Raw genomic sequence first — 27654 nt, 5'->3', positions numbered from 1 at the left:
GTCAGGATTCGAGCTCAACAGGCAGATAAAGTTGTCTCACAGTCTCACTACCACTGGCAGACAGCTTTGGAGCGTGTTACTACTTAACAGACGTAGTTCTTTTTAGAAGGTGTGTCACAAGCTCCCATTGTAGGCTATAACTCGCAATGAATTTTCAAGCCTTCAAGAACAGGCAAGCTGAGATACGGTGCAGAAAGGAAACAGGAGCCTGAGGAACCGGGAGCCGTAGGCGTGTATGGCCACGCCGACAACACACCGGTCATGGTGTGCCCTGCCCAGACTGATGGGCTTGTGCCAAGCACGGCTGCGGCGGGGCAAACAGAGCTGACAAGGGGCAGAGATGCCCCTTCAGTGGCTCTTACACCTACTGTGCTCAGCAGGTAAAAGCGCAGCGTTGTTTCCCTTCGGGGAGGGGACACCTCGGCCCCCTTTTCCCAGGGAAGGGAGCGCGGCGAGGGACAGCGGCAGCGTACGCGGTCCCAGCTGCCGAGCCCCGCAGCATCCCGGGGCGGGCGAGCGCATCCCGGAGGGGCGAATGGATCCCGGGGCGGGCGAGCGCATCCCGGGGCGGGCGAACGGATCCCGGGGCGAGCGAGCGCATCCCGGGGAGGGTGTGTGGGGGGGTGTCGAGTATCCGGCCCCGCGTCCCTCCCGTCGCCGGGACGCGGGGAAGGAGGAGTTCCCGGCTCTTCCCGAGCTCCCACTCACCCATGCGAAGAGCTCCATCTCCATGGGGCCGGCGCTTCCCGCCGCCCGGCAGGCCGGGCAGGAAGAGGCGGGCCGGGGGCGGGCTCACGGGCGTGGAATATCTGAACCACACCATTAAAAGGCATAAACCCCGAGCCGCGGGCGAGCGCGTTGTGTTTATTGCTACAGCGCTGGAATAAAGGTCGCTTTACCTCTGATAATTATCAGCAAGTCATTTATTTCGTTCACATTTAAAGCCTCCACAACAGTTTAAAATGTTTAAATTATTACTGTTCTATATAGCCATGAGGTTTGGATGGGTGAAGCCAAACATACGCGTGGTTAATGCCATGGAAATGCATCTTCTCTGTATTATTGTTAGCAGGCTTTTTTTTTCTCTACACAAGTGCAAATAAAAGATACAACTGCTGTTTTTACAGAGTATTTGAAAGTAGGTGCTAATTTAACAAGTATAAGGATTCCTATTTGAAATGTATACATAGTTCAGACAAGGTTTGAAGTAACACAGACCTATGTATATTTCCACAACGTAATAATCCCAGTGTTGTTAAAACTGCACTTGAATATTAACTATTATCACAGAAGCAGGCAAAATAGATCCTCTGTTACTACTCACTTAAAAGGTTTCTTTTTTAGAAAGACAAAATTTCTAAAATCTATTTTTAAATGAAGTGCAATGTAGGCCATAAATATTGTAGACCATAATTCTACATCTTAAATATTCTTTAAAAAAAAAAAGTTATAGTGGGTTAATAGCCACAGAAAAAAGTGATCTAGACTTAATTTAAACTGTGAATCTATTTGGAAAAGTTGGGCCAGTGATTGCTTATGGAGCACATGTGGCCTATGAAAGCATATGAAACTGAAGCTGCTTTTCAAGCACAGAGGTTCACAAAAGTCCTTTAAAGTTCTCAAAATCCTGAACAACCATCTCCAGTGTATTTAAGATTTCAGTTCATTTTTCCACTGTACTTTCTGGATTTCCTGATAAGCTCTACCTATGAAAAACCAGTGCTGACAGTGCTATTAAATACACCCTGCACATCAGAGATCCCCATTCAAACCCGTCACCTCCTGTCCATTTCATCAGCAGAGCTTGCAGAAGCAGCAGCCAGCACAGCTTTGCACAGCTGGGCAGGATGCTTGAAACTATGGGGCCCTGAAATCAGGCAAGTTGGCTACTGTGAAATATAGGCAATTCATCAGGACACTGCTTCCCACCACTTGCAAAGTGCTCTTTGGAGTTAGATATACCTTACACTACAAGGTAGTTTATTGCCTTCATGACCACAAAATTCCTATTAAATGCTTGGGCCTTTCAGTTATCAATTGATAGGGAGTGAAGGTGTTCAAGCCAAGTAAAGAGGAAGCTAAACGTATCTTTGTGCAACTTGTGCTGGTCAATAAAGTGACTGAGCAATCATCAACAGGATATTTATTTTTATAACAACCACACTAAACTATGAACTTTGGCTATTATTTTAAACTTTTGAATATTAAATTGTACTTTGGAAATGGTTCTAGGCTTTGTGCTAAGGCAGTACACTTGATGTCTTGCTATTCTTTTGCTAGATTATTTCAATGAGGAAAAAGGCAAATGGTATCTCTGTAAGGAAAGGTCTTCCCTCACGTGGAATATCAGGGACAGCAATACAAATCCTGACTCTTAGGCAATAGCACATCTCTTAAAATTAGGATGCATGCAACAGCTGTATCTCTGCCTTATACTAGAAGCATGCCAGACAGCACATTTGCAATTCTTTGTGGACAAGAATAATCCCTCTGAAAGATTTGACCCCTCCATTTTATCATGTTGAACCTCCAGCTGTTTGTGTCCTGATGTGTGCATTGTAATCATTCAAGTTTTAAACTTAGTAGTACAGACTTAGAAGCACTGATTACCACAGCTTCTACATTATCAAGTCTTCAATGCTATAAAATCAGTAGCAAAGACTACTGGAGTCAGAAATGGGCAGAAAGGTGAATTATTCCATTATTGCCTCATAAGCCACTTTCTGGGGCATTTGATCCCAGCCCTGATCCAAAGACCACACTTCTTCTCCATTCTACCACTTTCTCTACTCCCCTATCAGCTTCTAAAAGGCAGCTCCGGACCTTTTTTATCTAAGGGGGATAGAGAAATACATTATGTAAGGGATTTTACAGAGAGAAACAAGATGACATTATTCTTATGAGCCATTCACTCTTCCATTTGTAAAGGAATGAGTTCAGCCTACAACACATTATAAGCCTATGAAAGAAATCAGTAAGGAAAAGAAAAGAATTGGATTGCACCACACTGCTGACAGGGTGTTAAACTTCCAGCTGCTTGCCCATCTTGCTGAGGGCATCGCTGACAATGTCCAGCTCATGACGTAGCTCATTCACCACGCTGGCAATGCTTTTCGTGTCTTTCAGGATCTGCACACTCTGTGTATATGGATTGTACTTCACACCAAATGGGCGCTTGATGGTTTTCGCAAACTCTCTATAGAAGTGGAAAAAAAAAAAAAACCAACCAAAAACCACCAGTGCATCCTCTGTATGCAGCCAGTATAAATAACCACTTTTCAAAACTACTTAAAAATAGTTCTTCATCTCTTCCACCCACCACATGGAAGATAAACTAAATACCAATCTTGACTTTTCAATCCCACGAAAAAAATAATTACAAAACTGTGATAAGAATAAAAGGATTTGAAGCTGCTACAGAGAGGTGTACAAAGTGAAATCTGCTTCTATAAAAGAGGAGGGGAAAATTCGTACCTCATCTTTTCCTTTGCTTCTTCAAAACTCTCAGAAACAAAGTAAACCTCCTGGAAAGTTGTAATGAGACATTCTTGCTTGCAGGTGACCTTTGGATCAAAAGGCTTGACTTTGGCACTGTCAGAGAGCGAGTGCTGGTGATGTGTTATCATGGGTCAGAGGAGCATCACCATCCAAAGAATCCATGAGGAACATGACATGTAGTAAAATGAATAAAAAAGATTGATATTTAGTGCATTGCATCTTAAAATTTTTATCTGCAGATAAACAGCATTTAAAGCTTAACAAACTGAATTACTCTGAATGGTCATATTCTGCCAGTCTGTGTCAAAAATGGGATTCCACAGACGTGAGGCTCATGTGTAAACAAGAGCAATATTTTCTGAATTTGGTTAAGCCAACAGAGCTTTAATCTAAAAGAAGATGCTTGGACCCAAATGTTAAGAAATGCCAGTCACCTACTGCTTCCTGCAAAAGATAGGGGATCTGCTCAGCATATATCCAAAAGCAGCAACCACTGCCCATAATTATTGCCACAGTGAATTTTCTTAAAGCCTAGTAGGTATTTAAGAGTTTTCAAAAGAAAGATTTTTAGAATTATACTTTATAAAAAGCAGGGCAAAATAGTGGCAATAATAAGCAGGTACAAAGAAAATAGTTAAATAAGCAGCAGACATTCTTACCTTGAGCTCACTAATCGAAGAGAGCAAGCCAGCCCCATAAACTCGTAGTTGTCCCTCTTGCTTGCACAGGCCAAACTCTACAGTGAAGAAGTAGCACTGAAACAGAGAAGAAAGTAAAATAATTCAGCCTTCATCAAAGATGCTGTGGTGAAGTAGATGTGAGCATTTCTATTTGTAGGTAGCATCAAATAGTGGCAAACATCAGACAGTCATCCCTCAGTTGTCCTCGGATATTTAAAGAGGGAATCCAGAATGAAAGGGGGTAAAGAACCACAAGATTACATGACTCTCATGGGAAAGGTGGATGTTATAGATCACCCAGCTAGGCTAGAAGCTGCTAATGTTAGTGGGAACAGTGAGATGTAAATCTCTTTTGAGAAATATTGACGTGAAATAACAGCCTCAGCTTAAAAGAAACGCTGGATAGAGAGGGCCTCTGAGTGAGTGAAAACAGCCCACTACAGTTTGTTTCTCATTTGCTTAGTGTCCTGTAAAATTGAAGATTTTCAGTTTGGTGGATTTCAGGATTTCTACAGGTATACAGGAAGAAACATTATTTTCATAGATGGCTTAATTCTGCTCCCACTGAAGGTAGTAGAAATTTTACCACTAACTACACAAGGTGGGGAAAAAAGTTACTAAAACAATTCTTTCATAACTGGCATCAATTATTTATCTAAATTTAATTTTAATCTCAAAATATTTTTGCTAGAAATGGATGTCCAGAAAATTAGATTAATTTATATTATTTTACTTTCTTGGCTGAAGACTACCTAATGCTAGCACTCACCACATTGAATATCATTTCAATTCCTTCTACACATTAAAGAAATAGATTACTTTTAAAATCCTTGAATCATGTTCCCGTTAGTAAGAAAAGTTTTGTTTGGAAGAAATAGACCAGAGAATTTCAGTCTGGAAAAAGTGACCTACCAGCAGAAGCTGAATTGTTACTTGACAGTCAAGTGAAGAAAAATACCAGTCATCTCAACTTTAAAGTGTATTTTTTTCCTAGCGTGGAAAATTTTTGTATACCCCAAAACCAGGGACCAGTGAAACACATAGATCTTACAGCTGTTGTGGCCAATGTTAACATGAAGCTCCAAATTTATTTGATGGAGTGGGATCAACCTAGTAAAGCACAAAGCTTTTGATAGAATCACTGGGCACTCAAACACTCACTGTTGCCAGTTTTTGGACAGCCTCATCTGAGGCCCCAAGTGATGCAAGACCAATTTCCTGGGAGAACTGAGCAAAACTGGGTTCAGCCAAAAGAGGGACATGGCCTAGGAGCTCATGGCAGGTATCACTGGAAAAAGAAACAAAACAAGAAATCTCATTATTTGTCTTTGTGGCAAAGTGAAAAAGCAGCACCCCTGAACAGATACAATGTCTTGCATTAAGCTTTAATATCCAAAAGACAGAAAAATGTCACTCACTTATCTGAAAGCAACTAGGCAGCTCATACCAACTCTCCATAAATACCTAAATGTATATTTTCAAATGAAGTTGTCTAAAATTAAGATCTGAACTCCACATTTATGAGGCAACTGAATATTAAACTAACTGCACACAGTGACATCAGTAAGAGATCTCCAGTAACATGTTGTACTTTTGAAAATCCTGTACTTATAAAGGTAGGACTTCAACATGCTAAAACTCCATTATATTCAGTGAAGGCTGAGTCTTCAGCACCTTAAAAGTAAGTTTTATGATGGCGTTCTTGAACAGCTTTTAAGTAGCTTGGCTCTGAACAGCAAGAATCAAAACTTTCTCTCTCTCAGATTCTACCACAAGATTAAATGACTCACGGTTCTGGTGTATAGAGAGGGTCCGAGCTGTGTCTAACATATTGAGTGCAGTGAAAAACTCTGAATGCTAATCCTGCCAGGAAGTCTCTGGGAGACAGATATCCAGCAACAGGGCGAATGGTGAAACCTGTACGCTCTGAAAATGAACAGAGAAACTGTACATTAGTTTTGTGTAGAATGCACAACGTTGACAGCTTTCCTGCTGCAACTGGGGTGAAAACCACAGCACTACCTTGCCTCAAGAGCACGTGGGAAAATCAGACAGATTTTAGCCTAATTAGAAAAATTAGGCCTAAACCTGAGAATGACCAACATTTATTAAAAATGTCTCTATCTCTATGTCAGTGGATTTCCTGTGATTCCATGCCTAGAGTCAACATTACAGCTACATATCTCTTTAGCCAAGCCCAAGGTATCATTGTCCCTCTAATGTCACTGTTTTTATATGTTCAAGACACAATACTTTAAAACACAGATGGCCAAAATACTTCTTAAAGGACCAGAACAAATACAAGCAAAAGTGACCAAGAATGTTCCCTTGTGCCAACAAAATAGTGTGGGCCTTAGTCTTTTCATGTAAGAAAATTAGCACATTACCTTTCAGGAAGCGGGACACATCTTCCAGCTGGGGGATATTGTCTTCTCTGTAGCCACAGTATTTGGTGAGCAAGGGTAAGTTTTTAAGGTACTCTCTGCAGGCATGAGTTGGGTAAAGGTTGCTGAGCTCTCGGTACACAGTCCCCCAAGTCTTGATCTCCTCCTCAGTGAATTCAATCTTGGGAATTGGGTCACCACTACAAGGAGAGGAGGAAGAAAGGATGTTCCTCAGTAAATGCTTAATAACAGGTGACTCATTTACCTACTATTGCTGTTTAACACCTATATGGCTGTGACACCTGGCCAGGGTGCATTAGACACTGTCAAATGCACAGTGAGATCTGGTCTATGCCCTGGAGAGCTTTTAGTCTAAGGGTTTGCTCTTTTTTCCACCTAAACCAATTGTCAGGAATCTTTGCATTGACGTCACCAGAGCCTGAAAGCTTTGGTTCCGTAAACAGTTTCTTAGGTGTTCAATTCTGAGAGTAAGATTTAAAAATACTTGCATAACCTCTTTACAGCTTCAGGATCTGAGAACGCATTCTTTTCCCAGTTGAACTTCCATGTCTACAATTACTTTCCATTACCCTTTTGATTTGTTTTAGGAAAAGAGAATTCCCTAAATTAGCAGCACAAAGCAGATACATCTGGTAAAAATCACACTTCTATGCAGAAGAGGCAAGCACCTGTCTGAACATATTAATTGTAGTCTGTCTCTCCTATTTAGTCCTCAGGACCTTGATTAAAATGGATTATAGCAATGGTAGTGTTACACTGAGCTTCCACTGCCAGTCAAGTAACCATCATGGCAATTTTTTTCCCAAGGGAATCTCTGTCAACAACACATTAACAGTAATCAGCTTTGTGCTGTAGTACCTGTTGCTTTCTTGGTCATTTTCAATTGAGGAACTTGACACCTAAATTCGATCAGGCAGCATCAACATGAAAAATCGCATTTAGAAAGAATTCACAGCGCTGAGTTGTGAAACTCTTGCTGCTTTAAGAGCTCCTCCCCCAAGCAGCATCTCTAAAGACAGAAGTGCTTCGAATTTCTTTTCACAGAAATCTTCTTATCTACACATCACATGCATTAGTTTGAACCAGGAAAGAAAATTCAAGTATTAGCATTTGCCCAGAGAGTTTACACTCTGTGGTCAATGGGCTATACTGGGGTTTGCCTCCCTTCCCTCTCCTTTGCAAAGAAGACTCATCTGCCCTGATGGCCAGTAAGTCCTGGCACAGGCAGCTGAGCAATGTGCATTGTCTTTCCTCCTTCGTTGTTGCACCCATTTCCAGGGAAGTGGGGAAGAACTGCAGAGTCCAAATGCACCACGCTGGCATCACTGCCCATCTGAGGACCAGCACTACTGCAGATGCCATAATGGCCAAGCAGACTGACCAGAGCTGCAAAATAAGCTAGATCTACCTGTTAATCTTCTCTTATATCTCCCTTTATTTTACCCCCTTGGCTCTGACTCCTGAGCCAAGCATATCTCAGCCTGATCCAAGCCCAGGGAAGGTGAGATCCTCACAGTCCACTCTGCTATTATTTCAAAGCACCCAGAAGTCTTACTCTGGAAGAATTCAAGCTTACTGTTTGTAGTTCATAGCCAGGTCTGCAAAATACTTTCGCCTCTTGCGATAGACATTGTCTTTGAAACCCTGATAGGGGGAAGGAAGAAAACAAAGTTAAATAAGTTTCTAACCTGTAATAAATAAATTAATTTAAAACAAGACGCATGACACTTCAGTTGGGAAATACAAAACTATGCTGTGTAAGAATGAGACAACAGGAACCTCATAGCTATAGTCTGAAATGTTCAATAATCAGGAAGTAAGCAAATACTCCAAAGTAAGAATGAGCTGTTTTATGTATACAACTATATATTCAGTAGACAAGGATTAATTTTAGTCATATCAGTATTTATACAAACTTTGTAACTTGCTTGATTATTCTAAATTACAGAACAAATTGCTCATTTGCACTGCCCAAATACTAATTTGGTTGCTCCAGTAAGGAAGAAAGAAAGAGGAGGAACAAAGCCTGCGTTCTTTTTTTTGTTGTTTGTTTTTTTTTTTGTTTTGTTTTGTTTTTTCTTTTTTAATTTGTATGCAACCACTCAGGGCCCAGACCTGGAGTTCTCACACAAGTAAGCCTTGCAGAAAGGCACTGGAGCTGAATTCAATCTTGCCTGAATTAAGAAAGAGACATGAAATCCCCAAGAGAAGGTGCTCAGACCCACAGAGGCACCATTGAGGGAGAGGAGAGGGAGGAAGAAAAGCTGCAATTTTTTAAAGTCAGCTCCACAAAGTATTTTTTCGCTACAGAATGGATGTAGGGAGGAAAAAGTACTTACGGGATGGTCGGCATCCAAATCGGACCCGTACATCAGCACTCGGTTCGCACACTTATCCAAATCTGAGATCTTCTTTGGAAACCAGGGAACATTTTCCATGTCTGGGGAACACATGGAATCCACAAGGTTATTAATAACACCGAGCATGCTGAGGGAGGAAACGCTGCTTTCAAGAATGGCTATGGCGGTTACAGCTAAATCTATAAATTAAAAGGGCATGAATAAGACAAGAGACTCCTCTGCCTATCTGGCACCAGCCTACAGCTCACACTTCCTCCTCGGTCACTGCCACAGTCTGCCTACAGAGCACAGCCAGCTCCAAAGCCTCTGGGAAGGAAACAGTTAACATGGGTTTTCTCTGGCCCTTAAGTGTTGTTAGAGCAGATCTAGAGGCTCCCACAGAGACAAGGTCTCCTTGTGTGTGCTGCTGGGAATCTTGTAGTGCACAAAGTGTGCAAAGGAGTACAGAAGTGATTTGCCTGTGGTCCCTAGGCAGAATGGGAGCAGGTTAGAGTTCTCCCATCCTGCTTTACTGACCACAGGAAATAGATGTTTCTCTATGGTTATGTACCTTAGATGCATCCAGCTTTGCCTTTTGAGGAGTTTGTGGGGGAAAAGGAATAGGAGGCCCTGCAGCCTTAGAGAGGGGCATCATTACAGTCTTGCTACCAACTACTTTGGGGTTATTTTTAGCCTAAGAGGGTTCTTCACCAAGCTCTTGGCAGAGCAGTTAATACACTGTTTTTCTGCCTCAGTGCTCTTCAGTTTACTTAGAAAGGTCAGGGCACTGTTTGGATTGAATTTCATCTTACTTAGAGCTAAAGTAAGCTGTTTTATCCAAGAGCACCAGATCTGTCCTTCACAAGCACAGTGGCTGAGAAATACATGGGACTAGCTTCCTACTGCCCTGAACTTAGGGCATCTTTTTAGCTAGAAGTAAACAGGATGCGAAGCATCCTAAGGGTAAAAGGCACCTCTTTCCCACTATTATAAGGGATCAGTTATGTTGAAAAGTGGTTAAAAAATAAGGAAATGAAGAACTACATGAGGAAATTGCAGAATCCATCTTCCACTCTCACCCGTGTCTGAACTGAACTGGGATATGCCAGTATTACACCTCCATCATGGTGGTGTTCTCAAGCCCTGCATTCAGACTTTACCTACAGGCCAGCCTCCGGTGACCTGCATGGATGCAGAACTCTCACTGGTGCCAGCTGGGCTGTGCTGCTGAGGGACAGGAGCACAGACAGCAGATACACAACTGGCAGCAGCTTGAAGGAGCCTGTACTGCCAGGTGGCACCAACCAGCGCAGCCCTGCTCATGTCAACCAGACTACGCTCACTCTCAACACAGAAGCACGCACCTGGTAACTGGTGACTGAAGACACTACACAAATGCAGGTGTGGACACCGTAAAAAGATTTCAAACCAACACAGTCAGAAGGGCATTTTCCTCAGAAATGCCTTTTGTACTTACCATATTCGTGGACATTGAAATGCTCTGTTGGGCTCACAGAGACAATGTTGACGTGGGATTTCAGGAGCTGGAAGATCTCGTTCAGTTGTTCTCTGTTACTGTCACAGTCCACAAAGATCTCAAACTCAGAATTTCGTCTCTTGGACTTCCGTGACTCAATGTGTACCAGATTTACATGCTTCTCCTGTGTCGTAAGAAGCAATGTTTTCAAACAGGTAGACCGAAAACCTAAAATTTGTTTTTCAAACTAGTGTTTTACTGCCATGGGCTATTCACTATCTTTATGAAGCTATTTTAGTTAACTGGATCTCTTGATAGCAATTTGCTTTTTGGAGGGGGGGAAATTATTTGATTTTCCATTCAGAAGAAAACAATAGAGAACCTGTGTTCTTTCAGTTTTATTTACATGCAGGAAGCACATAGAAACAGTCAGGAAGTTTAAATTCACAGACCTTTTTCTTTCATCCTTCCCATAGGAAGCTGATTAGCAACTGGGTCTGGGGAGATTCACCAAAATACTGATCAATTCACCATATAATTATTTAACAACCAAGCAAGAAATTTTAAAAGCAGTAGTTTTCAGGGCATAAATTTCATGTCTTTTTTATTTGAAAAATTATTTAATCCTGTTTTTTATATTAGGATCATTGAGAAAACCCCAGGCTACGACATGCAGAGCCACATGACAGAGCACAGTGGCACTGCTGCATATATTCCTTACACAATACCTGCCCAGCAGCTGTGCAATTGCAGTTCCTCTGCCACCCAGAGTCTGGACACACAGGGTGACAAGGGCACTGGACTCAGCACAGCACCCCAAATATCTACCTGCCATCAGCAGGAGCTTCAGACCCACCTCTTATACTCTGCAAAAACTAGTCCCAATCCTCTTTTCATAAGGGGAAAAGACAAACCTCTCTCAGTATTTAGTCCGTGCAGATGAGAATTTTTGTGAAAATTTTTAGCCAACCATCATCTAATTTCTGAGGAATAAATTTGCCTTTCTGGGTAATTTTGCGTGCAAAGTGGGAGCCAGGTGAAGAATCATGTTCTTAATAAATGGATGTAATTAATTCTAGTGTGTTCCAAAAATATCCTTACAATTTCAAAATACAGAGCAGCTGTAGCAATATGATTATAATGTACCTGAAAGAGTTTTAATGCTTTTACAAGTCCTCCAACTTCATTCTTCAAGGAAAAAATGATGGCTGTCCTTCCTCTCTCAGATGCATTGCCTTCATTCTCTTTATTATCTTCAATCATCATGTAAGTTGACTTATTTAACTAAATTCAGACAAATAAAAAGGTTTTTTGAACAGGAAGTAGTGCAAAAAGTGTGAACTTTTACATTTCAGTTTGTCTTGGGGTAACGCTGTGCTTTGACTGGTCAACCACAAAAGGAAAATTTTGAACTAAATCATTACACAATAACAGGCATAAGGTTAAGGGACACGTGGAATCTGTGAGATCTGAGAACGAAATACCAAGATATCTTTTTTTTTTTTAGTTGAATGGTTTTATAGACACCTTTAGTCATTCCCGAGGATGCAGAAAATGTTTTCAATGTGTAGTTTATAACTAGTATTGTTACCATGAAGAAGGGGAACTATAAGGTGTCAGCAGAAATAGTATGTTGAACAAAACACTTCATTAGCAAGCTCAACAAATGTTAGTAAAGAGAATAATCCACATCCCACTGGATGTAAATAGGAAAAGATGGAACAGGATTCAGTAGATCAGAACTGAAAAATCATTTGCCTTTCTCTCATTACATAACTGTAAAGTACTGTCTCCATTGAGCAAGGAGACAAATATAAGGAGTTAAAAATGTTATGCTGACCAGAACCTGTTGACTTGAGACAATCCCACTCCGATCAGCCCCAGCCAAGCTACTCCATCTGCCAGGTTCCCTAATTCCTATGTCAAACCCTTGGCATAATCACCCAAATCACACAGTAAAAATTTAGACTTCAAACACTATCGGACCGTGTGATTTTGTACCTTACTAGTGATCACACTCCTGGCTGTGTTGATATCAAAGACCATATCCTTAGCTACAGGTAGCCAGGCCATAAACAGAGATAATCTTGAAACAGTTAAAAATGTGGAAAATGCAAAGTTAAGAAAAAATACAAGGCTTAGAAGAAGAGGCCGTGTCTCACATGTCTTCAAACCTTGCAAAAGTAGAAAGAAAAAAGGTGAGGTTTCTGAATTAGTCAGCGAGACAGAAAAGGAAAAATTAAGGCACTCTATTGCTATTTGGAATTATTTTTTGATCTGACACAGCTTTTAAAGATATGACTATCTGGAGACATTTTCAGAAATGGAAAGAGCAAACCAAAAATGCAATCAAAACACACCAGTTCCACTGACTCCCTTCTACAGTCTCTCCAACTTTAAACCTCTTTAAAATTGATAATACTGAACAGCTAATTGTTTCTATCTGTAACTGAGTGGTTTAAAAACAAAAACCCTGTATTTTACCTGTCTTCTATCAAAATGTTTTGATTTACTTTTCAGATGAAGAAGGCAATTTGCCTCACAAAATAATGAAATTAGTTTCATCTTAAATTGAGTGGTTTACAATGAGGCAGATATTTGATCATGCTCTAAGAAAAGTTTCAAGAGGGTTACTATATGTGAGCACTTTAGGGTGCCAAGGTGGTATCCCATAGAAGAGGTCCAAGCCCACTGATGCTGATGAAAATATCTGGATTTCTGACCAGGTCCCCATCTCTAATGAGTTGTCACTATATGACGAGCCTGAACAACAGCGTCAGACCTTCACACTGTTTCTGATTCAGAAAAGTCACTAATCTCCATCAGCTGGAGTCCAGACATCAAATTCTCTGCTGAAAGTGTGTGACAGGGTCCAGTCCAGGTTCAGCTGAGCAGCTTGCAGGTTCAGAGTTTGCTTCAGTGTCAGATCATGATTACAAGAGCCAGGAAGAGGCACTGAGCAAAGGTACTTCAAGTAGAAAAGGAATATCTACTGACTCCACAATTCCATATAGGTTATTGGTTGTTTTCTCAAGTGCAAAGACGGCCATTTGTGTGAGCCAAATCCTATTCAGATTGTACTGCTGTAGAAGAAACTGGATGCAAGGAAGTCTCCGCTACAAATAGAGTTAGATGGTGGTCGTTGAAGGCAATAACTGATGGGCTGCTTTATATATATGACTAATATGCAGCCTGTTGGCTTCATTCCATATTCAGGATCATGACTGAAGACCAGATCACCTTATGAGATTTGGCACAGTTACGTGCAATGTTATAAGGTGCACAGCTAGAACAGAATACAGGCATCGAAGAGTTCTTATTTTGTATTTCGCTGCTGCAACCAACTGTGTCTGGAATCAGGTGACAACATTTATAAAGTTATAGGTTTAAAGAGACCGATGAAGAAAATACAACAAAATGCAGTATCTTCTTATATTAAGTTCTAGAAATGACTTCTAACCTGTAAATTAGAAGAAGTTGCAGAAGAGAAATTCAGATGCCTATAATGCCAAACGCACACCAATTACATCTTTAACCCTACACTAATGCTGATCTTTCACTTTCAATCAGAAACTGGGCTGTAGACAAGTCTGCATTAATGCAGCAACCATTTGGGTGCAAGGCAACAAGAGAAAATGGTAATGCAAAACAATTCCTCTCTTCCAATGGCTGCACCTTCACATTCATTTTTTATTCTGTATCAGTAACTAAACTGTAATAAAATCAGACACTTTTCCTTTGCGCGGTAACACATTCAAGCCTTTTGGAGGGTGAAGGGGAATTAATATTGCATTGATGTTTTTTATGAGTGATGTAAATCATGAACTGATTTTCCATCAACCTGACTCTCTCTTGATGAAAATATGCAAACAGAAGGATATCCTAAAGCCTTTATTTAGATCAATAACTAGGTGTTGTGAGGTTAAAGATTATTCTTTTTGGAGCTCATAGCAATTACCTTTCCTTTCTCCTCCTCCCCAAAGAATATTCTGTGTGAGATAGATATTTGAGGGTGCATGTTTTGTGATTTAATTCATTATACTAATGGATGACCAGGATTTAAAATTATCCAAACATATTCATCTAAAGGAAATTACATTTTAGAGCCATACATTGAAGACAAAAAATTATTTTTTAAAAAAATATTTGATACGGATTGACATTAATCATGCTTGATAAAAAGTCTCAATGGACATTTTATAATCTCCTCCCTCTAAGTAGCTGCTTACTTTGTCGCTGTCCTTTTGACACACTTCTTAGTAGGGAAGGGTGAAGACATGATATTACAAGTGACCACGACTAGATGTCACTTTATGTGTACATTTTCCAGCCACACCAAAGGTCTTCTTTAGATTTAGTTCTCAGTCACCAAACTAAAAGCTGTGCTGAACACCTTATTTGGCTTCCAAATATCCAAGGGCTACAGCAAACCAACATTTTTGTGAAACTTTTCTCCATTACAGGCAGCATTCTTGTTTTCACAAGGAATTTTACAGACTTTATCAGCTGCACGGTATCAGCCAGCACATAAGCTCTGATTTTATCTGATCTTCTCTGACACATTGAGCATATTCCCACTGTAACGGGAAATAACCTAGGAATTAGTTTTTCTGGGCTATATCACACCCTGTGTCTCCTAAGCAACGATGCACCAGAAGTTACTTTTATTCTACCTTAATTTCATGTGCTCGCATTTGTGTTTTACTACTTTTACCTCCCACACTTCTGACCAGAAGCAGCATAACCAGTCCCATCCCAATCCCAGCGATGAAACGCTCCCACCGATACCAGAGGAGCCGCATCCCAGGCCAATTAACCGCTCTCCAAGTAACCGGCACCAGGAAGCTGCGCTTTCCCCCAAATCCCCGCTCCGAGAACCGCGACTTCAGAGAAGCAGCGTTTTCCCCGCAAAGCTGTCCCCGGCGCCGGTCCCGCTCCCCTCCCTGAGCCCATCCCGCTCCCCTCACCTGTCCAGCGGGATCCAGGCTCGGCGCCGCTTCCAGGGATCCGCCGCGGCGGGGCGAGGGGTGCATGGCCGGGCGGGCACAGGGCAGCGCCGGGACCGGGCGGCTTTATGGAGGGGCGAGAGCCGCCCCTGGCCGGGGGAGGGATGGAGAGAGGGAGGGAGGAAGGCGGGGGGAAGCGCTGCCCGTCCCAGCTGGGGAAGGGCCTCGATGACCCTCTCCATCGCACCCGCTGGAGGCTGTTTGTTCAGAGAGTTCGCAGAGCAGCGATGTTCAGATGCAGCCACCGCGCACCCACCATCGCTGCACCCCGGAATAACCCGCGCAAGAAGAGCCGTTTTCCCTCCTGAGTTACACCTCCTCAGTCACCCGTACAAGGTCATTTAATAGGGGTCAGAGAAGACTGACTTTTTATGGGTAACTGTGGGGTTTGCATTAACACAGACCTGCACCCCACGGGGCTGAGGAGAGCAAGTGTTTGGATGGAGGGGATCTGTCTTTCTCCACCGTGTCCACACAGCCACTTCCAAACATTTGTCTGTTCGCTGTAAAGTGTTCTTTATGCTGCCTGTGGGAAAGGGAAGGCAAACTGCATCAGAAATGAGAGGCGGTGAGGGCTGGGCCCATAGCAGAGGGGCTCTAAGCAAAGTTAGCTCCAAGGTGACAGCTCAGCTACAGGGAATCAGCAGTGAGGGACTCCTCTAAGTGCTCGGCAGCACGTAGTACAGGTTGTAGTCTCAAAGGGAAACACGGCAGGTAGATGTATTGACCCCTTCACTAAAAATAACAGTGCATTTTCTGCTGTGAAAATAAATTGCAGCATATTACTTCTTTTCTCAGAACATTCTGCGCATACAGGAAGAATAATTACATTTCTGTTAGCGGGAAACTATGTATTTTCATATCATATATGTTGTCATTCATTTTCTGTGTACATCTAGACGTATGTTTATATTTTAAAAATTCATGGTTTTTAAACTCCAATAATCCCAGTCCTCACTTTCTCCTCTCAGGTCAGACTTGGCAACATTAGGATAAGGGGATTTGTGGTCCACAGCAGAAGCCAAAACGTTCCCCAGGAACATAATCTCTTGGAAGCTTTAAGAGTCTGGAGGAGGAGAGATTGATCTTTTTTTTACATTGCTTTCAAACGTACCTTTCAAAGAAATACTCAAAATCAGCAGCAACTAGTTTTACCCTAATATATTCAAGTGTCTGAAAAATCTCCTGTATTTTTCTCTTCAGTGCCTAAAATATTGAAACCTTGACTCCAGCTAGATCTCTTAGACACTGGTGTAATGTCCATGATAAATTATACTGATGAAGCCAATATGCGGGCGAACACCTAACTCAGGCAGGCACAGTCACACCTGCACCAGCATCTCCAGTGATGCCACTGTCTTCCTTCTTCCCAGAAGCCATTAAACTTCAAACAATCCTCTTTCTAAGAGGACCAAGGGTGGCTGGCTCTACTCTTCAGCACAAGAGTGAAAGAGAACGGCTGTAAGTGATGACATAGCTGGAAAAGCCATTATTTTTTCCAGTTTGCTAATCGAATGTATTTTGTGATGAGATGCTTCAATTTTCCGATCATAAAGAAAATGCAGTATTTATTCATATGTCTTAACTTTATAACAGACATGTCACTTCCTTCTTACAGAGCAGATCTCCTGATCAAACAAGCTGACTCAAAAAGCAAACAATTTGTAGGATCTTTACCCAGAATCCTAAGTGTATGAGAGCCTGATATTAATGATAAATATGTAAACATGGCTACAGTAAGACATTTACAATAGAATATGACTAATCTGTCAATTTTTCCTAGCTCAAATGCAGCAATAAGAAGAACTAACATGTCATTCTGCATAATTTTTTTTTTTAATTACTGTCTAGGTAGCCCTCCAGAAGCCTTTCCATTGAAGGTAAGCATCTTTTATTTGGAAGTCTGGGCTACTTCCTAATAGCAGCCAGGATGAAATTCCTGTGCTTTCCTTTCTGTCAAGATGTTGTGCTCACCCTTGGTAAAATGTGAAAGAAAACACAAAATACAATTCTCAGTCACATTTCCCTCGGGCATCAGAAGACAGCTGAGTTCAGGTCATTTTAACTGTGAATGAAGGAATTATTTTAATTCTTTTTTTATTTTAGCTCAGATCTATCTTTCCTTCAAAGGCTATAAGCTTTCACAAGATACATTGGGAAAGCCAGTTTACTCTTGGTGTACACATATGGGTTATTCTAGTGTTAAGGGACACCGATGTCCTCCCCTACAGGTCAGACCTGTAAAGATGCTCAAGAAAGAGCCAGTCTCCCCAACCACTTCTAAGCAGCAGCTTTGTTTCCTCTCTCCCCAGGAGACAGCAGAAGCAGTGGTTTGGTCACCATCTACAGACATGAAGCACAGGGAAGGGCACAGGACAGTCTGAGGGGCCACATCAAGTCACAAATGGTGAAGCTGAGCTCAGCAGAAGCACATGAGCTTCACAGCACATGAGCCATGGAGAGGATATAAACTGAGCTGCCAGCTATGCCAGAGTTAAGGGCACTTCCTACCTCTGAGGGCCCAGTCTGATAAACAGACAGGAGCATCCTTGCCTCCCATCCTCGCCCTGTCATTTCCAATTTGAGCAGGAGCTTTCTGGGACACTGGTCATCCCTCTCCTCATACTCTCCAGAGCCCACAAGCAGCTTGGCCTAGAGCTGCTGAAACACTGTGAACAGGTCAGTAATGGCCAAGGAAATTTAACCTAATATGAAATTAATTAGTTTCATAAGGAAACAACTGGGGTGCCTAGAGTTTTGGGGACCAGATTGAAGCTGATTCACTGGTTTAGTAAGAAGTGCTTGTTCACCAGAGTTCATGCCCCATAGTCTGAAAGGGCAGAACCACAAAGCATGAACAGACTCGATTACAGCCTGTTTTCACTGGGTGCTCACTGGACCCTGCTCTGCTCCTCTCTGCACAGGCTTTCCAATTCCTGGGAACCTGTGGATGGTTTTATAGGAGAATTACTTAAAAGTAACAAAGCGATACAGTGATTAATTTTTCTTTAAAGCCCACAGGAGATTTCTCACATATAGCCTCTCGTACAGACAAAGCCCTCCAGACAGATAATCAGCACCTGAGGATCGAACACGGGTTTGACCCTGCTCAAAAGTGGGTCAAGCTGATCACAGGTTTTGCAGGACAGGGCTTTACCACGTGTGGCTGCCACAAAACCTGTCACATTGGCACAGAGCAACCGTGACAGTAACCGTGACAGCCCTCACCATGAAGGCTACGAGACCGGCTTTCAATTACATTATTCCTTCATAATTCCTCATTAAATGAATTCTCCTCTTCTCAGCAGCATCTAGATCCAAGTGAGAGGGTGGTGTTAGATTGAAGTTCTGTATTTTCTGGGTCCTTTGTTAGAGTAGCTCCAGGAACATCAAGCGACTCCAGAACACCACAACTCATTCCTCTTTCTCAGCTGCTAACTTACAGCTGTCTCTTCTCTTCTAGTTTTTGGAGAGTTTCTGGTTTGTTCTTCAAAGCAGGAACTTGACAGCAGGGTTTGCCATCAGCCAGTGGTTCTGACACTTGGGGGTACACATTTGTAGAAAAATGATCTGGGAATTTTTAGGCTGAAAAGTAGTAAAAACAAACTGTCACACCTCCAAATCATCCACTCCCTAGAAAGCCATGCAGCACAGGGACCCACTTTTTGCTGTCTGTGAAACACAACAACATAAACCTTCTGCCCTACCTCTCCTTTTTCTCCTACTCTGAAAAAGTTTGCTCTCCATGGGTCATGGGTCAAACACAAAGGGACTCAATTAACCTGGCACATCTTTCCAGACTGAGCACAAGCCTGACATTCACCAACACTCTGAAGAAGCTGGTCTGTGGGGGGAAAAAAAAAGACAGAAAAAAGAAAAATCAGTGTAGTACAGGGGCTCTCACTGGGGGAGACAGAGAGTCAGAAGGTGATTTTGTTCAACTGTTGAAGCAAGAACCATGGAAGGGCAGATTGGGAATGATCTGTAAAGATATTAATCTGCTGCTGAAAGATAAGATTATCTACCTGAATACAGCAAGACTGAAGGAGAGAATCAGTCAGCCCTAAAGTCTTCTCAATCCCATCGAGGTCATCAGTGGGAATTACCCCTTCTCCCCACGTGATAGGAGAAAGTGCTCTAATCTCCAGTAGGGCAATTTCACAATATCACTTCTGGGGTATAAACCTCCTCAGCCATCCCTTGGACTTCATGTGGCCCAGCCATCTGCCTTTCCAACCAGGAGTGTTTGCCTGAGGTAAAATGGCCACTTGAAGCTTTTCCAGAAAAGGGTATGAAGTGTTAAATCCCTGAACAAAACTGGTTTAATACAACTTAATACCAAGGCTGCTCTAATTACTTTCTCCAGAATTACTGCAAATTCTAATCACAGCCCCCTGCCTTTCTGTTAATTAACTGCTGCAGACAAGTCATGCCTTTAAGAATCTCATAGCAGTTAGGCAAGCACTACGGAAGTTGCAGGGAAGAGTGAAGATGAACATCACGCAGCCCTCTGAAACATTTTTTTTTCCCAATATAGGTTTTACAGATTTTCCTCATATTCTGATTGAATTTTATTGATGCCCTCATATACTGATGCCCAAAAAACTGTTGGCCTGAAAATCTGACTCATTTTCTTCCGCTGATTTTTAATATTTATAAAGCATTTATTGTCGGAACACCCAAGCAACATTTGCTCCCATTCACTTTCTAATCTTCATTCTGCCAAGCTTTGACTTCTCCCATTCCAAGGAGGTAACCTATCATTGTGGCTTAGGTCATTTACCTAAATGCTGGGAATTAAAAAGCTTCAAATCCAAAGCTTTTCATATTTTCTAAGAAATGTGTGGGTCTGAAATCCCAAATCCCTGGCTTTCTACAGGGAATACTTCCATTTGCTCCCTTCTGTGAACCCCCAGTTCTTCCAAAAAACACTTCCCAGAGCATTTCACCAGGCCTTTCACCAGCACGAGGCTACAACAGTGTCACGCACTGAACTCACAGTAATCACCAAGAAACATCTGGAACTCTCTGTGTGATAACTCATCCCCTGAGAAGGGAACCACATCCCCATGAGGGTGGTTTGGCAATCAGTTTACTCTTGATGCTACTGAATAGTTGTTGAATAATAAAGCATTTCATTCTTAAGCAGTTAATAAGCAACAAAAGAAAAAGGGAAATTTAGGTTCCACAGCAATTTAAAACATTTACAAATATCTTTTTGCAATGAAAAGTGCAAGAACCAATGAGGCAAATTACCCACTTGGCATGACTCAGCCAGCTGTAGTATCAATAGCCTTTAAGCGTGCTTAGTTTGAAAAGCCAGAGCTGCTGTGTAAATCTACTGAAGCACATACAGCCAACAGACCAGTCACTGTTTGTATATTTGCTTTGGACTGTTTAAAGAAGTAATATTAGCCCTTTCATCTGAGTCAGGAAATATTTTTCATTTCATAAAAGCTAAATAAAATCACGAGTGACATGAGTTACTTGCTGCTCTGAGCAAACAAGGTGTAGTTTTTCCTGACATCACCTTTGCAAGCTTTTTGCAAAGGCTCAGTTTACATGCTGCTGGGACAAGGGAGAAACCAGGCTCTAATTTGTATTCACTATTGAATATCATATCACAAACTTAATATCAATCAGCTACATTTAAAACAAAACTACTGTCTGACTATGAACCAAAGTCCTGAAAGGGCTCTTTGCTCCAATTACTCTGGAGTTTGTGGGTATAGAAGTGCCAATTACAACCTTCTTTTTTTTCCTTATCTGCTCAGTGTTGGCCAAGTCACCTCAAGTTAAACCTGCAGGAAGCAACAGAGCTCTGGTCCTGCACCAGTCAGCAAAGATTCCCTGCGCTGGTAGAGTAAACAGAATTTAGACCAGTCAGAACCATCAGCCGGGGTGGGGAAAGCCAAGTGGAAACTGGACAAACTGATCTGCATGCTGTCTGGAAATGCAGTGCAGCCTAGAGAGGACAAGGAAATAATACATTTCCATCAGTACTATCTGAGCCTGACAAATACTGCTCTGCTCGGGCTTGCACCCCAATCCTGTCCTCTTGGGGGCAGGTGGGCAGTGCCACTGCACCTCGGCAAGGGGAGCAGGACAGCCCGGGGATGGCACCCAGGTTCAGCCAAGAGGTCTCCAGACAAGTCCATAGTGGCAAGCGGTTCTGAGGTCGAGCTGGGAAGTCACATCGTCAAGCTGGGATCAGCAAGAGCCGTGACCAAGCACAGTTTACCTGCTGTGTAGCTCAGGCAAGGGTGAAGGGGGGGCTCACAGCTGCTCTCACAGTGGTGTGAGCTGAGGCCACACATCTGCACCACACCAACCCTGGCCATCACCCCCAGAGCCCTGGCAAGGGGAGGGAGGCTGAGAAGCTGCTTGGTGCTGAGGGCTCTGGCACCAGAGTGCAAAACACCTAATCTGAGAATGAAAGACAAAGCTTCCAAAAAGAGCCTTCCAAAGCATCTCAGAGCCTTAGGCAACCTCAACCACCAGCACTGAAAACAGCCACTCATAGCATTTAGGGATTACTTCTGACCAGGACCTGATACTACTCCATCCCATTCATTGAGGAACCACCCTGGTAACATTATTTCTACTGCGTTATAATTTTAATTTAAAACTTCAGGAATTATCCAGTTCTTACACATCACAGACAAACAGAAAGCAAAATAGTCAAATGCATAAATAAGCCTGGTGATAAGAGCAGTCACTGAGTGTTTGTTAACCTCAGCCTGTTGGCCTAATTAGTAGAACAGCAGCATATTGTGTATTCAAAGTGAGGTGGAGAGCGAACAAAGGAGAAAGCTTTGTACTTGCTAATGATATGAGTAAGCAGAGCTCAGAAAGCAATTCAGCAGACTTTGATCCACTCAGGAAAGAGACTGAGAGCTCTTCAGGTACTCCTGAAAACACAGCCTCACCATGAGTGTGCGTTAGTTACCAAGCCTCTACCATATTCATCTTCATTTAGGAATTTTATCCAACATTAGACTTGTTGAATGTAAGAAGCAGAAAGACTGTATTCCATATGTTTTGTATATCTTAAACACAGCCGGGCCAAGGGTAGTCAAGAGCTAACTGTATAAGGTCCAAAAAATCACAGAAGACATTAGGTCTGTTCAGCCTGGAGGAGACTGAGGGGAGACCTCATTGGAGTCTGGAACTGCCTCGTGAGGGGAAGAGATGGGGCAGGCACTGATCTCTGTGGTGACCAGTGACAGATCCTTAGGGAATGGCCTGAAGTTGTGTCGGGGAGGTTTAGGTTGGATATTAGAAAAAGGTTCTTCATCCAGAGGATGGTTGGGTGCTGGAACAGGCTCCCCAGGGAAGTGGTCACAGCACCAAGCCTGACAGAGTTCAAGAAGCATTTAGACAATACTCTCGGGCACATGGTGTGACTCTTGGGGATGGTCCTGTGCAGGGCCAGGAGTTGGATTTGACAATCCATGTGAGTCCCTTCCAACTCAGCATATTCTGTGATTCTGTGGGTCTGCCTGTTACAGCAGGTTTTTGGTGCCTGTTTCACCTCTGTGCTGTAAATGCTTGGCCTTTCTGAAACAGAGGATGTGTCCAGATTTTTCATTTCTAGTAAATCTCTTATGTTCTTTCAGAGTTTCAAAATGAAACGAGCTCAGAGGACCATTATCAGTCCACAGACTTCAGACATCCCCCAATCCACTGAAATCCCGGTGTTCATACAGCGAAACAGATGACTGAGGGCAGCCTCTGGTCTAAGCACTGACCACTGGCCAGCATGAACAATATAAATTAGATCACAGTCACTGTCTGCTGTAAGGATGAAAACCAGCAATGTAAACCCATCAATTCACAGCGGCAACTTAAAACACACTGGCAATTGTGAAATATCCAGCCTCGGAGCTGTGAAACACATCATCATTTCCAAGACTGGCAAAAGCTATTCATCTCACTGCGCTCTCATGACAGAGTTTTTTCCCCTCTGAGTTTCTTTTATCTTATTAGATTTTAGCTCCATTTATAGATAGGACAATTTTGCATTGGGGCAAAATTAATTAGTTTGCATCAAAGGAAGGCTCCTTAAAATGTAACACTAATGAGTTTCATCTGCCTGATTAGAGGGCTTTGCTTTTAGGAACACTTAGTGCAAAATTTTATTTCAGAGAAATACAACATTATAAGAATATTTAAGGCTAAAATCATTAGCTAAACAGTAACCATGATCATGGATAAAAGATTAGGGTGGTAAACTGAGAGCAGACATACAACTGAGAAGAGGAAGCAAGTGTAGATCAGAGCAGGCTAATGAAAATTTGTCAAAGATATATTTGTGAAGCAGAGCTCAGTACAATTCACAACAATATATTTAGTGAAGTAACACTGTTCCTGCCATTTATTCACAATGCTTTTAGGGACTGAATGAAAAAGAGTTAGGGAGAAAAGAGAGTACTAATTTTTAGAAAGAAAAGATGGGAAAAAAATTTCATTCTGGATGAGTCAAATTAGTTTTTAATATCTGACAAACTAAGTGGATTTGCTTATTTTTAAATCTGTTTTTAGTCAAGAACAAATTGTGTTTAATCAACTTTGGTTTGACTGATGTAAGACTTGCTCCAGAGGACAAAGAGGATTAAATAGATTGGGTATTTTTCACTTTTAAGCTTCTTCACCCACTTTCTCTTATCCATTAGTAAAAATAATTGAAAAAAATAATATAGTCTAGAATTAACTTCCTGAAAGATAGGTGTAATTTCACCTGAAAAATTACATGATAAAAGTAGTTATCAGAGATTTGCTGGTAAATTTGGCATAGCACACCGTAAATGACATCTGCAAAGCCCCTTACTGGGTCATTTGTGAACAACAAACACATGACATCAGCACATGTAGTAGAATATAAGGGAACTGTCTTGTGATGTGATTACATCTCCCTTCACAAACCTCTCCAGCACAGACACTAGAAATGAAGAACTAGAAATGAAGGTGAGGTGTTAAGAGAGGGCAGGCCCAAGCTGCCGACAGACACAGCTCCATTCAAGAGGAAGCAGAAAACCTACATTTGGACAAGGATGTGCTTTTACATGATGCTCTCTGTCTGTGGCCAGACAAAGAAACCACTGTAAATCTGTGACTGTGCTCTCAAAACCAAACAGGCAGACACAAAGCGGTACAACTGCACAGGCTGATGGAAAACAACCCGAATCCGCTGCAGAATCACATCCCAAGGCACCGAGGGGTTATGCAGCTTAAGGCAGTTACATACAAAAAGCCTTTGGATAAACTGAGAACTGAATTCAAAACTCTTTTATCTCTTTCCTCTGCTTTGATAAGGTTTCAACTTGAACATTACCCCTTTTTGTCAAAACTATCTTGACCTGAGACAGGCAACAGGCAACACCAAACCCTTGACGTTTTTATCCTTTTGCCAATCTAACACAGGAATTTAAATTTAAAAAAGCTCATTTAAAACACCCATGGGTCCTCTTCTTCTGATGCCATGCACATACTGCACCTGTGCATAATCTTCCTCCTGCCAACCTTCTGCATAAGGTCAACAACAACAACAAAGACAACTGAAACTGCTATTCATAAGCTTTTTGTTATCTCAAGGAAGAAGCAAAAGGGCTCAGAGCATGTGTGAGAAGGAAAAACCTTTGTTTAATTTAATTATGTTTACTTCTTTCAAGTCTAAGTAAACTCAGGGATCAGCAGAACAACCGGTTAATTAAATCGTGACAGTGGTTCCTTAACTCTGAATGGGCAATCACATCATGCTGTGTCACATTCAGCTTCCAAAAAAGCACACTCAACCTTTACACTGTGGACCAAAAATAAGTCTACCTTACAGAGGGTACTGCAGTATAAAAGCTCTTCTAATGCAAGATGACAGCTGTGGAGTAGCACTGTGATTATTTTCAATACTTCCATCTTGAGGGTTGACTCCAGATCCATTGGTGAAAGTTACTGATAACACTGTGATAAAAGATCTGGTTCTGATCCTCAAGTTCAGCACTGAGAGCACTGGTCAAGAGGGAAGCAAGCAGGGTGGGCTCAAAAGCACACATGCACAGATGCTACCCTGACTCACTGCTGGATGGTGTCCCTACACACCTGCTCTGGTGTCCAGAAAGGATGGAGAAGTGGGAAGGCAGCAAGAAGTTTGCTTCTTGGGGCTGCACCTGGCTGCTCCTGCTGGGTTTGTCCCTTGTACCACAGACAACTCCAGCCCCACCCCAGAGCAACCCCGTGCCAGTATATTCTGCATCTATCTCCCACTACCTTTTAGGAGTCGTGAGAACTTCTCCAAGAGAAGGAGAATGAAAATGACAAATCTCCCCTTCATTTGGGCTTGGGACTTTCCTACGTGGACAGCTCACATTGCACAGCGCCAGTACATTTAGGTCCCTTGAGGACTTTCCTTGGACTTACATCATTTGTCAGCTCTTAGTCAACTTCCTGTGTTTCTTTTTGTCTCCTCATAAATGTCTTCCATCTACAGACTCTTCCCTTGCTCTTCCATGCTTTCACCATTCATTTTTCCCTTTCCTATTATTCCAGACTTTTCTATCCACTACTGCTCCTCCTTCCATTCAGTCAATTCTAATGGCTTCATCACAAATGACAAAATGGAGTTATTGTGCAGTTTTGTTTATTCCCACCCAAGGTGAAGTGTTTCTCCTTCTTTTCTACTCTCTTAAGTCATTAAATCAAAATCTTTACTAGGCAGGCTGGCATAAGCTCAAAATGTCTTCCCATGGTTCCTATGTCCAGCCTTCCCACCTGACTAATGAGGAAACTCTGATGTTGAATAAAAGAGTTTGTGCACTACAAAGACTTTTTAATGAAAAATAAAACCTTCTGACATCACTGGCTACAACATTGTGGCTGTATTTCAGAGCAGGATAAAACTGTGCCTGTATTTTCCTGTATGGTTCAATATCCTCCTATTGACAGAAGATAGGGTGACTGGTCTACAACTGGAGACCAGGAAATGATTTTTTCTGATTTCATTAGAGTAATTGACAAAAGCATTTCCTTTCTGTGTAAGGTTAACAGATGGTTTGTTAAAGTTACAACTTCTTTAAACAGAGACGTCACAAAAAATGATATGCATGACAACAAAAATAATATTGATACAAGCTCATTGCACAATTAAAATGAAGTTTACATAACCCAAAGCATAGAATAATTAACTGCCACCATTGCAACACATTTGCTTTTCTAAGATTTTCTTGGAACCTGGATGAAGGGACATAAATGGGGCAAGTGCTGACACGGGATTTAAGTTACCAGAGGCACAAACATGCAGTTGGTTACTGTGCCTACTCCACATGTACAAAGAAACGACCATGGAGGCACAAGCAGGTTACATCAAGGCTTGAATATTAACCCCAGTAGTAACAGAGTATATTAATTGCACAGATTTTTTAATTTTGGGAAAAAAATGTTTTCATGCAGAAAGACTGAAATCAAATTCAAGATTGTAGGTTCCTACTCATGCCAACAGCTGTTACAGACCTAGCAGGATTGAGTTTTCCAGGCAGGCATCAAGCAGGCCCCTTCCTCTCGTACCTACCTACCTATCAGCCCAGGAGTACACTGCAGTCTGCTGTGCTCATCCCACGCCAATGGGATGCCCACAAGCATCAACCCTGCAGGACTCTGCTTCCACACCTCACCTCTGGCAGGTTCAAGATCTGTGCCAGGCAAGCACTTGCAACACCTGAAACTGCCTCACCTCCATCATGATTTGGCTCCCTGAGCCTCACCCTACCAGCAAAACACAAGGGGAGTGGGTGGGTTAATTAAAATAAATAAATAAATCCAGCAATACTAGTTTGCCCACCTGTAGTTTTTAGGACCTCACATTCATCTTAAAGGTGTCTCATTTCCATAAAAGCAAGAAAACTGCCAAGGAGATTCAGCTTTGAAAATAGAAAACTTAATTGATGTTAGACCTTTGATAGGTGAAGCACATTAGCCATCCCACCTGGACAGATCTAGAATGCTAACATAGTTACTCATATTTAATACCTTTCTCCTTCAACATCACACTTACTATTTATCTTCTTTACTGTAATTCTTCCAGGGTTTTCCTTGTCCTCTTTCCAGTATGCCTTCATCTCTTTTCTTTCTCTAGTATTTCTGCCTTATTTCTCTTCACAGCATCCTACCACTTACCTTTTCAAGCATGCTCTTTTGCAGTAGTCTGTATAAATTTCAGCTCTCAGACTTTACTAAGACATCATTAAGACATGCAGCTAA

General features: G+C 42.0%; 2 protein-coding genes across 12 annotated transcripts in view; both read right to left on the bottom strand.

The window, feature by feature from the left end:
* Nucleotides 1-750, bottom strand: part of SERGEF (secretion regulating guanine nucleotide exchange factor) — a 148889-nt gene extending 148139 nt beyond the window's left edge. For all 8 annotated transcript variants that reach the window (XR_001873758.1, XR_001873760.1, XR_001873761.1 and 5 more), the window contains exon 1: nucleotides 709-750. Coding sequence is in view for 4 of the 8 variants with exons in the window: in XM_017808356.1 (XP_017663845.1) it covers nucleotides 709-732 (24 nt within the window). In the remaining 4 variants the exon portion in view is untranslated. The remainder of the gene's footprint in view (nucleotides 1-708) is intronic.
* A 1539-nt stretch (nucleotides 751-2289) lies between these two features.
* TPH1 (tryptophan hydroxylase 1) lies at nucleotides 2290-27528 on the bottom strand. Of its 4 annotated transcripts, none has more exons than XM_017807078.1 (11): nucleotides 27449-27528; nucleotides 11546-11683; nucleotides 10400-10583; nucleotides 8923-9023; nucleotides 8160-8227; nucleotides 6566-6762; nucleotides 5969-6104; nucleotides 5340-5466; nucleotides 4158-4253; nucleotides 3475-3608; nucleotides 2290-3196 (listed from the first exon to the last, which is right to left on the bottom strand). In XM_017807078.1, the coding sequence occupies exons 2-11, from the start codon at nucleotides 11663-11665 to the stop codon at nucleotides 3022-3024; spliced, it is 1338 nt and encodes a 445-aa protein (XP_017662567.1). In that variant the 5' UTR covers nucleotides 11666-11683; nucleotides 27449-27528; the 3' UTR covers nucleotides 2290-3021. The 4 variants fall into 4 exon arrangements, with proteins under 4 accessions (XP_017662567.1, XP_017662561.1, XP_017662554.1 ...); XM_017807072.1 differs by lacking the exon at nucleotides 27449-27528 and adding an exon at nucleotides 18634-18727; XM_017807065.1 differs by lacking the exon at nucleotides 27449-27528 and adding an exon at nucleotides 15367-15452.
* Between the last annotated feature and the right edge of the window lie 126 nt (nucleotides 27529-27654).

This window comes from Lepidothrix coronata, unplaced genomic scaffold (assembly GCF_001604755.1).
Source record: "Lepidothrix coronata isolate B3197 unplaced genomic scaffold, Lepidothrix_coronata-1.0 Scaffold1, whole genome shotgun sequence".
Classification (NCBI taxonomy): Eukaryota; Metazoa; Chordata; class Aves; order Passeriformes; family Pipridae; genus Lepidothrix; species Lepidothrix coronata.
Note: the sequence above shows the minus strand (reverse complement) of the source record. Positions and strands in the feature narration are given on the sequence as shown.